General features: G+C 54.0%; 1 protein-coding gene across 1 annotated transcript; it reads left to right on the forward strand.

Moving 5' to 3' along the window:
• The first annotated feature begins 1,881 nt into the window (after positions 1 to 1,881).
• DDOST (dolichyl-diphosphooligosaccharide--protein glycosyltransferase non-catalytic subunit) lies at positions 1,882 to 10,535 on the forward strand. Its single transcript, XM_035019606.1, has 11 exons — positions 1,882 to 2,123; positions 2,347 to 2,457; positions 6,269 to 6,355; positions 7,376 to 7,479; positions 7,593 to 7,687; positions 7,984 to 8,077; positions 8,468 to 8,616; positions 9,024 to 9,171; positions 9,704 to 9,824; positions 9,931 to 10,037; positions 10,127 to 10,535. The coding sequence occupies exons 1-11, from the start codon at positions 1,970 to 1,972 to the stop codon at positions 10,274 to 10,276; spliced, it is 1,320 nt and encodes a 439-aa protein (XP_034875497.1). The 5' UTR covers positions 1,882 to 1,969; the 3' UTR covers positions 10,277 to 10,535.
• Positions 10,536 to 10,691: the final 156 nt, after the last annotated feature.

A 10,691-nucleotide genomic window follows, 5' to 3' on the forward strand; every position in this document is an offset into this window, starting at 1 on the left:
TGTGCTGGAACTGGATGCCCTGACGTGGCCAGAAATGAACGAAAGCTGTCTGGGCTACTGAGGATACACCCCTCCCCCTGCCCTTCGTATCCCAGGCCTCACCATCTGAGGGAAGAGTCTCGGCCTTTGGTTGAAGAGGAGACTCATTTCACTCTGGGCCCCATCTGTGAAAGGGGAACAGCTGCTCCCTAGAGCTATTGTGAAGTTTCTATGAGAGTAAGTGATGTTCCCAGTACATAGCAGGTGCCTTGCGTTACTCCCCCTTGTTCCTTCTCCTCCGTATTTTGCATTAATTTACCGTGGTGGATCCCATAGGCCACATGCCTGGACCAAGCTCATGCCCTGGAGATCAGTCTAACTTCAGGCAGGCTGCAGTACCCATGTTGAGAGGAAGAACAGGTCTTTATGGGGAACAGAGTGCCCTTGTGAAAGGTAGGGCTATTATAAAGGATGGAGAAGATCCTGGGAGGCTTAAGATGGGAATGGCGGGGGGCATGAGCAAAGGCAGGAGGTGGGGAGTGTGTTAAAGTTTGGAAACTTGCCACAGGGAAGCCCTGAGCAGGGCTGAGAGGAGGATGTGGCTGCTGAGATCAGTTTCAGTGGAAGCCTGAGTGAGGAGTCTTGGGTGTCCCTGAGCTGTGGCAGACTCCTAAGCCACCAAATGGCACCATTGGGTCTGAGTTCCAGGTGGACTGGTGTGGGATCATATGCAGAAGGGCAGGAGCGCTGGACTGGGGAACGAGGTAGGGGTGAGGCTGAACTCGCAGTGGGGCCAGTGGAGATGGAGAGGAGGTAGAATCAGTTAAGGAGATGGATGGAGGGAGGTTTTGACTTTTGCCCCCACATTCCTGGCTTCGTGGACAAGTGTGAAAGGTCAGAAAGGAACAGCTACCTACTCTCTCCACAATTACCTATGAGAGTAAGTGATGTTCCCAGTACATAGCAGGTGCCTTGCGTTAGTCCCCCTTGTTCCTTCTCCTCCGTATTTTGCATTAATTCACAATTACCCAGGATTGTGGTTGGGACCCAGGGAGTAACTGAAATCTTGGTGCTGCTTGTGGTAGGTTTTACTCAGACCCGTGGTGGGGCTGAGGTGAGCCCCATCAATTTAGAAGGGGTGGGAGCCAGGATTACTGAGGGGACGCTCAGCCTCACTCTGCACCAACTGCTTCAGAACCTGCCCTACAGCTCCCACGAGCCCAGGCTTTTCCAAAGGCACGCAGGTAAGTGGGAGAGCTGGGCTTCGCTGTCGTTTCTATTTCCAGCCTAGGAGTGGGCCCGGAGATGCGTGAAATGCCCTAGCAGCAAGGTTAGTGCGAGGGGGCGGTGAGACATGAACCCAGCCTGAGAGTTTCAGTCGGTAGGCCGGCTCGCCGCCCCTCCACGCTGGCTCCCACGTGGGCCGCCAGGCCGGGCAGGACAGGCCCGTCCCCAGGCCCCTGGGCCCGTGAGCGGCAGGAGATTCAAAGTGTCCCTCGTCTTAGTTTTCCAACCCTTCCTCCCTGGAGATGGTGGAGGTGGGGCCAGGTTCTTAGTCCCGAGTCTATCCTGGGCCTGGGAGGACCCCGCCAGGCAGCACCGAGGAAGTATCCGTGAGGGACTTGCCGGACCGATGAAGAGGCGGGATCCAGATCGGGGCGGGAGTCCGGCCTGGGCGGAGCCTACGGGCGCTTGGCCTTGTTGGTTGGCTGCGGCTGCGGAGCTGTCTTTCTAGGATTGAGCCTTTTCCTTTGAGGAGGCGGAACCTCTCGCCCCTTCCGCCAATAGGGTTCAGAGACTCCGCCCCCAGCCGGGGCACTTCCGGTGGTGCTCCCCGCTCTTCTCCGTCCCAGCTGCAGCTCCGGCTGTCTGGCCGCGGCGTACCCAGATCGCTTCCGGGTGGTGCTCCAAGACCACGAGCTGCGATTGGGCGGCCTAGACGGGGCACTTCCGGTGCCCAGGTGCCTGGGTTCTTGGCAGGAGGAGGAAGATGGACCCCGGCGCCGCGGCCCGCGTTTGGTCTCTCCTGTGGCTGCTGCTGCGCTTGCTTGGCCCGGCCTCCGCTAGCGGTCCTCGCACCTTAGTGCTGCTGGACAACCTCAACCTGCGGGAGACGCACTCGCTTTTTTTCCGAAGCCTGAAAGGTGAGACCGGGGCCCGAGGGGGCGGCGCGGGGAGAGTCGGGTTGGAAAGGCCCCCGAATCCAGGGCAGCGACCACCCTCCCTCCCTCCCTCCCACTGATTTTCCACGAAGGGCCTGCCCGCTCTGGCCTCTCGCTCGGGGGTGGTGGGGCGGTCGTGCTCTCTGCAGCGGTGCTTTTCCTTGGCGTCCCGTCTGTCTCAGCTCCCTGTTTCCTTCTCGTCCAGACAGGGCCTTTGAACTCACATTCAAGACCGCAGATGACCCCAGCCTGTCCCTCATTAAGTACGGGGAGTTCCTCTACGACAATCTCATCATCTTCTCCCCCTCGGTAGAAGGTAAGGGCTGCAGGTCGCTCCCAGAACTGGGATTCAAGGCCCACGATTGATTGATCGCTTTCTTCTGGATCTTGTGCATTTTGTGGGTCATGGCATGGGTCACCAGCCCTGGGCACTGTTGCCAAGGAAGGGAAAATGTTCAGTTCTGACCTGGGCCCAGGAGGGAATGTCTCCTTTCTAAAAGACACAGCTGAGGGTTGTGGGGTCAAGTGTTGCACGGACCTGGAAGCGCAGGCCCTGCTACCCTGAGAAGGCGCTTTTCTCTTATAAAGGGCCTGGTAGGAAAGATGGAGAGCGCCCCTGCTTGGGTTAGCGTGTGTGGGTAGAGAAAATGGCATGCTATTAAATAGTTTGCCTACAGAGGCATTGTGATAGTTGATGGTAAGAATTGAGATGGATTCACAGTTTCTCATGGCTAGAACATTAGCCATAATCTAGCCAAGCCCCCTATTGGAGACTGGACGGGTATGTCCAGCAGCCACAGGAGAGAGCTGGTGGTTGAACAAATGAATGTCTTCACTGGCTTATCCAATTGATACTTAAGTATTCCTGTGACAGAGAGCTTACAAGTTGTGCTCAGGTGGATGGGAGCTTCCTGAGAAGGAAGTGAGCTGTGGGTGAGATGGGTTGGGGGGCGGCCGAGCTAGGCTCTTTGGGAATGTCAGAGAACATAAACAGTGTTTCTCAAATCTTAATCATTTCATTCTCAAATCATTTCCGTACCTCCTTCCTGATTTTTTATTGTATTCCATATCACCCATTAATAATTACTTAATGTTTTCTTTAAATTGATCCCTTTAAAAAAAAAACAAACCGTAACAATATTTTAAAAGGAAACCAGTCATGAACCCGGTATCACCACTAAAAATAGAAAGCCAGTATCATCACTTATTTTCAGGAGAAGGTAACTATAAATAGAGTAAACGCTGTAAGTTCTAGCCAGCTTCTCTTGCTAAAGGCTGAGTCCGGGGCTTCCACTTAAAGGAGACTAGCAAACATTAGAGAAGTGTTAAGATCAGTATCAAACTGGGGCGCCTGGGTGGCTCAGTCGTTAAGCGTCTGCCTTCAGCTCAGGTCATGATCTCAGGGTCCTGGGATTGAGCCCCACGTCCAGTTCCCTGCTCCACGGGGAGCCTGCTTCTCCCTCTCCCTTTGCCTCTCTCCCTGCTTGTGCTTTTTCTTGCTATCTCTGTCACTATCTGTCTCTCTATCAAATAAATAAATAAAATCTTAAAAAAAAGATCAGTATCAAACTAAGACATTCTCTTTGATGAGCAGGCTTGAAAAATAATTGGAAAGGGAAGAAGCCTCTCTGAGACTCAGTGTTGTTTAAAGCTCTGCCCCACATCACTGTTGCACCTTTTCTGCACCTAGCACAATAAGTCCCACATGCTGCAGGAAAGCTTCATGGGCGCTCCTGGGGAGAAGGCTTGTCTGTGCTGGGGGGAGTTCATGGTAAGAGTTTGGCCCTGGCTCCGAGGGCCCTTCCGTGGTACTGTGACTACCGTTAGCCCTCTCAGGTATGAGAACCCAGCCTGGCTTCCTTCCCCATGCATCAGTGGGTTCCTCGCTGACTCTGGGATTAGGAAGCTAGCAAGTCACATGCAGTGATGGCCATAGAAGAATGATCTTTAGCACATCCTTTGTACCCGGAAAAAACTAGGTCCTGTTTTATAGATGGGCACATGGGCTCAGAAAGGTGGAGGGGTTTCCTAGATTCAAGCCCAGGTGGCTCTGTCACACAGCCTGGGTTCTTGCCACTGTACAAGGATTTCACAACAGTGGCGCTTCTGGACACTTGGGACTGGATAATTCTTTGTTGTAGGGGGCGGTCTTGTGCGTTGTAAGATGTTTAGCAGCATTCTGAGCCTGTACGCACTAGGTGGCAGTAGCCACCTCCAGACATTGCTCTTAAGGCAGAATTGCCCCTGGTTGGGACCCACACTGTCCACTGTAGTGTAGTACCAGGAGCTGCTTTTGAATCATCAGACTCTGCCTGGCCTGTCCTGTAGGAGGGTGGATAGATGGCTTTCTGAATGTAGTAGAAGAGGTAAAGTCCCCAGGTACAAGATATTCTGTCTGTGCTTAAAGGTAAGGTAAGCTGCTTTTTTGTTTTTTCCTGAAAATTACCCCTCAGGAAAGAGGGCCATTCTCATAGTCCTCTCTTTACACAGTCATAATTATGGACTCATAATGGATGTGTAATGGACAGACTTCTCTATCCAGTCTCAGTACATGGCACTTCCACCCTTCCCGTTGCTTGAGCCGGAAATCTTGGGGTTGTCCTTAGCGCCCCCCCCATTTCCAGTCTGTCACACGCCCTGCTGACTTCACCTTCAGAATAGGAGTGCAGGCCCATCTCCTGTCTTCCTCCTCCTCTCTTCCCTCCCTCCTTTTCCCTCTACTCTTCACTGCCTGGATTATCGCAGTGGCCTCCTAACCCACTGCTCTGCTTCCATTCTAGTCCCCGTACCCGATTCTCCACTGAGCTGCCAGAATTGTCCTTCAAAAATATAAAGCAGGTCATGTTGGTGTCCTGTTCAAAAGCCTCCAGTGGCTCCTCCTCATGGCCAAGCTCACAGGGGCCTGCAAAGCCTCATGAGCTGCCCTCCTCGCTTCAGCACGGCCTCGTTTGCTTTTGCTCGCCCCTTGATACTCCAGCCGAGCCACACTGGGCTCCTAGCTGGGACGGGCTCACCTGCCTCGGGGACCTTGCACCTGTTGTTCTCGATGCCCCCCTGTGCTACCTGGGCCACGCTCACACCTCAGATGCTCCGTGCCTCAGGTCTTCCCTGACTAGGCTTTATATGTAGCTCCCCTCCCTCCCACTGTCCTTTTTTTTTCTGCACACAAAAAATAATGGTATGTAATGACTAAGTGAATTCCTGAGCACTCCCTCCATTACTTTATGTTGAACATCGGGGTGCACTTTGGGGAAGACTCTTGATCTGGGTCTGGATGCTCATGGCAGTCCCCTGACCGGATTGACTGACCAAAGAAAGATACCGTCTTATAAGTACACAGGGTGGAAGTTAATGAGACTTTCTGGGGATAAAAGCAGTCTACAAAGTGGGTCTGTTACGGCTCCCGTGGACCTAAATCACAGGCTTAATAGGGGAGAAGTTCTGCATGTGGGCAAATGAGTACCAGTGTCAAGTGACCGCATCATCCTCAGTTCAGAAGTGTTCATTCACAGACCGTTTAGATGGAAGTGAAATTGACGGGCTCTGGAAAACTGGCAGCCCGAAGTGGTTCCAGTGATGCAGAGATGCTGATGTGAAAGGCGCAGGTGGTGTATCATGAAGTGTGAGTGGGGAAATGCAGCATTTCTGAACATATGTATGTGACTTGAAATGTGTATAACTAACTTGACAACTATAATTGGTAGGGTTTTTTTTTTTTTTTTACGATTTATTTATTTATTTGAGAGAGCGAGAGAGTACATGAGAGGGGGGAGGGTTAGAGGGAGAAGCAGGCTCCTCGCCGAGCAGGGAGCCCAATGCGGGACTTGATCCCGGGACTCCAGGATCATGACCTGAGCCGAAGGCAGTCGGTTAACCAACTGAGCCACCCAGGCGCCCCGGTAGGTGTTTGATATGTCATTTATACTTGTGAGAGTTAAACGTTTATGAATTCAAGTCATTACTTTAGGATCTTCAGTTTGGGGAAATGGGCATATATGGTAAATGACCATCTCGTTTCGGGCCACAGAGGGCGCTTCTGGGATGGATCGTGGCTGGTCCGCGGTCCGCCCTCCCCGCCCGCATGTCAGAGGAGCACTCGGGCTCGCTAAGTCTGGTGCTTCTTTCAGATTTCGGAGGCAGCATCAACGTGGAGACCATCAGTACATTTATCGACGGGGGAGGCAGTGTCCTGGTGGCCGCCAGCTCAGACATTGGTAAGTCTGGCCTGGAAAGGTTTAGTGCTTTCCATCATTTCTCCGGGAAGCTTGGCGAGTTTTACAAATGGAAGCTGCTAGATTGGCGCTCACTGGGCGGGCCTGGGCAGTGAGTGTGGGAACTACAGAGCCATTCAGTCCCTCCTGTGCTTTCCTGTGACCAGAACCAGGGAGATGTGGGGCCTGTTAAGGGCTGGGGACCCTGTTTTTTCCCAATTTTGTTTTGTTTTTGTTCAGGTTGGTGGGGCTTCCCTTACAAAAAGACGACAAGTAGGGGCTACTTGGGCAGACCCCAGAGCATTTTGATAGATTATTTTTTTGTTTCCTATTTTGGCAATTTTCAAAGATGCCTGGCAGTAGGGAGAGAGCAGAATCCTGAAGCCCGCACGCCATCACCCAGCTTCAGCGGGCACAGCACCCGGCCAGTCGGGTTTCGTTTTTCTCGGCATTGACAGATGTTTCTCAGCATTGACAGATGTTTATTTTTTTAAAGATTTTATTTGAGAGAGAGAGAGAGAGAGAGCACGAGAATGGGGGGAGGGAGAGGGAGAAGCAGACTCCCCACTGAGCAGGGAGCCTGACTTGGGGCTTGAGACCATGACGTGAGCCAAAGGCAGACACTTAACCGACTGAGCCACCCAGGCACCCCAGCATTGCCAGATGTTTAGAACCATTCTGGGTGGGCTTCTTGTTGGGGGTGACGAGGAGGAGAGAAGTCCTGTGAGGCCAGGCTCATCCAGGTCAAGTCTGTCTGAGGTAACTGCTTTGCCCCAACAGGGGTTTTTGTGTATTGTGGGTGGAGGTGGCCAGGTGTCGTTGGTGTTACCCATTCAGATTATGACCCCTGCAGTCAGAATGCCGTGCTGTGGTCCTGCGGTCCAGCTGGGCCTGACCTCAGCCAAGTGAAGCTGCAGGGCTCTGGGGGAGAGAGCAAGTCACCAAGATGCCAGGGCAAGTGACCCTGCTTGGGCCAGGGCACACCTGGAAGGGCTGAGTCAGGCATTTCTTGGGTCTGTGCAGGTGATCCTCTTCGAGAGCTGGGCAGTGAGTGTGGGATTGAGTTTGATGAGGAGAAAACGGCTGTCATTGACCATCACAACTATGACATCTCAGACCTTGGCCAGGTAATCAAGCCCTTACAGCAGAGTTCAGCCTGGAAACTGAGAGGAGGTCGGGAGGGAGTGCTTGGCATGGGGGCACCTTTTCCTGACCCCCGTCTTTCCCTCTGCTGCCGCAGCATACGCTCATTGTGGCTGACCCCGAGAACCTGCTGAAGGCCCCAACCATTGTCGGGAGATCATCTCTGAACCCCATCCTCTTTAGAGGTGTTGGGTGAGTGAGCAGGCACAAGTGCTCGAAACCTGGGAAGGACAGGATCGCTTTCTTTTGTTGGGAAAGTAACCCACACTTGATGATTTGGGGCATTCCTTTCCCTGGAGGATGTGGGTGAAGTTGATTGAGGAAACTCAACTTCATTGTTGCAGTGGGAGGAGGGCCGCTGTTGCTGCCAGGGCTTCAGCTGTTGAGAAGGCAGGCCTCCTCCCTGTGAGGAAATGGCCCGTAGGGACCCCAGGTCCTTGGGCTCAGTCCTCAGAGTCCCTGTTGGGTGTTCTCTTTTCCTTCCACAGGATGGTGGCAGATCCTGACAACCCTTTGGTATTGGACATCCTGACGGGCTCTTCCACCTCTTACTCCTTCTTCCCGGATAAACCTATCACCCAGGTGAGGGCCTTTGCAGCCTTGAGGCCTCTAGGTCCTGGACCTGGGGGTAGAGCACTTTATTTGAAAATGAGAAGCGGGGCTCCTGGGTGGCTCAGTCGGTTAAGTATCCGACTCTTGATTGCAGCTCCGGTTGTGAGATTGAGCCCTTTGTTGGGGAGCCTGCTTGAGATTCTCCCTGTGCCCCCTTCTTTCTCTCTCAAAAAGAAAAAAGGCAGCAAGCAGGAGAGCTCACTTTGCGGGGGGCTGGGCAATGAGGGGTTGGTAGAAGCGGGAAGGGGCAGAGGCCACGGGGCCTCAGGTGCCACCATCAGGTAGGACCCAGGTGGTTGTGGTCCAGCTGCTTGTCCTTTGCCCGGGTTCTCCTGGATGACAGCCCCCCGTCGTTCCCAGTACCCCCATGCAGTGGGGAAGAACACCCTGCTCATTGCTGGGCTCCAGGCCAGGAATAACGCCCGGGTCATCTTCAGCGGCTCCCTGGACTTCTTCAGCGACGCGTTCTTCAACTCGGCAGTGCAGAAGGCTGTGCCCGGCTCCCAGAGGTCGGTGCTGGGGGGCTCCGGGGCGTGTGGTCTGGGGCGCTGGGGAAGAAGGAGCCTTTTAGCTGGAGGGGTGCCAGAGGCTAGCTGTCCTCAGGTACTTTAAAATGATTTGAAAACTTGACTTTGTTGCTGTTCTGGTGTCGGCGCTGCGGACTTTTCAGGGTAGTAATGGCTTATCTGGACGTGGTTCGACGTGTATGTATTATACAGGCGACCCCCAGAGCAGCACCACCTGACAGCTCTTCCGTGTTCCCTTTAAGCAGGCTACCTCGATATGTCCGGCCCCCAGGCAGAAATTGGTTTTGTGCAGTTTCTCTCGATGACTAGGGACTCGTCTCGCCTCTCAGGCACCGCTGCGGAGAGAAGCTGGTTCTGGTGCTCTAGCCTCTCGTTTTCCCCTCGTGCAGGTATTCCCAGACAGGCAACTACGAGCTAGCTCTGGCCCTCTCCCGCTGGGTGTTCAAGGAGGAAGGGGTCCTCCGTGTGGGGCCCGTGTCCCACCATCGGGTGGGTGAGACAGCCCCACCCAACGCCTACACGGTCACTGACCTCGTGGTAAGAGCGTCTTGGAGCAGGAGGGCCCCCTGGCGTTTGGGCCACGTTGCTTCAGCTTGAAAGCCTTTTTTGAACGTTTCTCTGATGGGCTTAGTGGCCTAAATAAGAAGATGCATCTCTATCCCTAAGAACATCAGTGTGGGTGCAGAGCACCCGGCACATGAGCTGACGGCTAAGGAGACCTTCTTCTGAAGGGCCTTGGCTTTGCTGTGCAAGTGCAGGAGCGGGAGGGCTTCGCGGGCGCACGCTGCTGGGAGCCGGGGTCACTGGGGGAACACTGGAGTCGGGTCTGGAGGATGAAAAGGGGTAGGGAAGGCGGCAGCAGGGAGGCCCGAGAGCACCCGGCCCACTTGCGAGTGGAGTGGTCTGGGTGCAGACGTGGATGGTCCTGTGCCGAGCCGTGGCTGGGAGTTCCCGGCCCGGGGTGGCTGGTGGGGGGCTCGCCCTGGAGTTCCTGCCAGGCTCACGAGTGGTTCGGGGCAGCTCTGAGGGTGGTCGCCCCCACCCCCGGCTAACCAGCCTGTTGTCTCAGGAGTACAGCATTGTGATCGAGCAGCTCTCAAATGGCAGATGGGTCCCCTTTGACGGTGATGACATTCAGCTGGAGTTTGTCCGCATCGATCCTTTTGTGAGGACGTTCTTGAAGAAGAAAGGCAAGTAATGGTGGTGCCGGGAAAGCTGCGGGACGACAGGCCCACTGTGGCGCTGCTCTCGTGAGGCAGCAAACCCCTCCCGGTGATGGTCTCGGCTCTTCCCCAGGTGGCAAGTACAGCGTCCAGTTCAAGTTGCCTGATGTGTACGGAGTGTTCCAGTTTAAAGTGGATTACAACCGGCTGGGCTACACGCACTTACACTCTTCCACTCAGGTGAGCGTAAGTCACAGTCCCCTTTTGGCCACAGGGGCCCCGCCTGGGCTGCCGGGTGGCCCGGACCTGTCACCTCTGTCCTGTTCTAGGTGTCCGTGAGGCCACTGCAGCACACGCAGTACGAGCGCTTCATCCCCTCGGCCTACCCCTACTACGCCAGTGCCTTCTCCATGATGCTGGGGCTCTTCATCTTCAGCACAGTCTTCTTACACATGAAGGAGAAGGAGAAGTCTGACTGAGGGGGCAGAGCCCTGGGACTCCTTAAGACACGCAGATGGGGGTTATGTAGGATTGGGTCTTCCTTTATGGTGTTTTGTTTCTTGTTTTTTGTTTTTTATAAAGCTGTGTGACCATGACGCAACCTTACCTCAGGGGGAGATGCAGCATTGAGTACCAAGGGGTGGGGGACTGATTTTTATGTGTGTTTTTCCACCTAACGCCAAGTGGTATTTTTCATATGTGGTCACATTCATTTCTAAGATAAACATTGCCCTCCAACTTCGTCTGGCCCGTGTGCTTTGCTGTGGTGGGGATGCTGTTCAGTAATGGTGAGACACAAAACTGTTGCATTTCCCTTAAGCATGAAATCCTAAAACTTTGAGGGAGAGGACATGGTTAATAATACACCAAGGTGTCTGACTTTCCAATAGGATT

This window comes from Mirounga leonina, unplaced genomic scaffold (genome assembly GCF_011800145.1).
Source record: "Mirounga leonina isolate KUSES-001 unplaced genomic scaffold, KU_Mleo_1.0 Mir_173, whole genome shotgun sequence".
Taxonomy (NCBI): Eukaryota; Metazoa; Chordata; class Mammalia; order Carnivora; family Phocidae; genus Mirounga; species Mirounga leonina.

Excerpts from the sequence above, each read along its gene's own strand:
- DDOST (XM_035019606.1), top strand. The coding sequence starts at position 1,970 with ATGGACCCCGGCGCCGCGGCCCGCGTTTGGTCTCTCCTGTGGCTGCTG. Across the intron at positions 2,458-6,268 it reads CTTCTCCCCCTCGGTAGAAG|ATTTCGGAGGCAGCATCAAC; the intron begins GTAAGGGCTGCA and ends TGCTTCTTTCAG. Across the intron at positions 6,356-7,375 it reads GGCCGCCAGCTCAGACATTG|GTGATCCTCTTCGAGAGCTG; the intron begins GTAAGTCTGGCC and ends GGGTCTGTGCAG.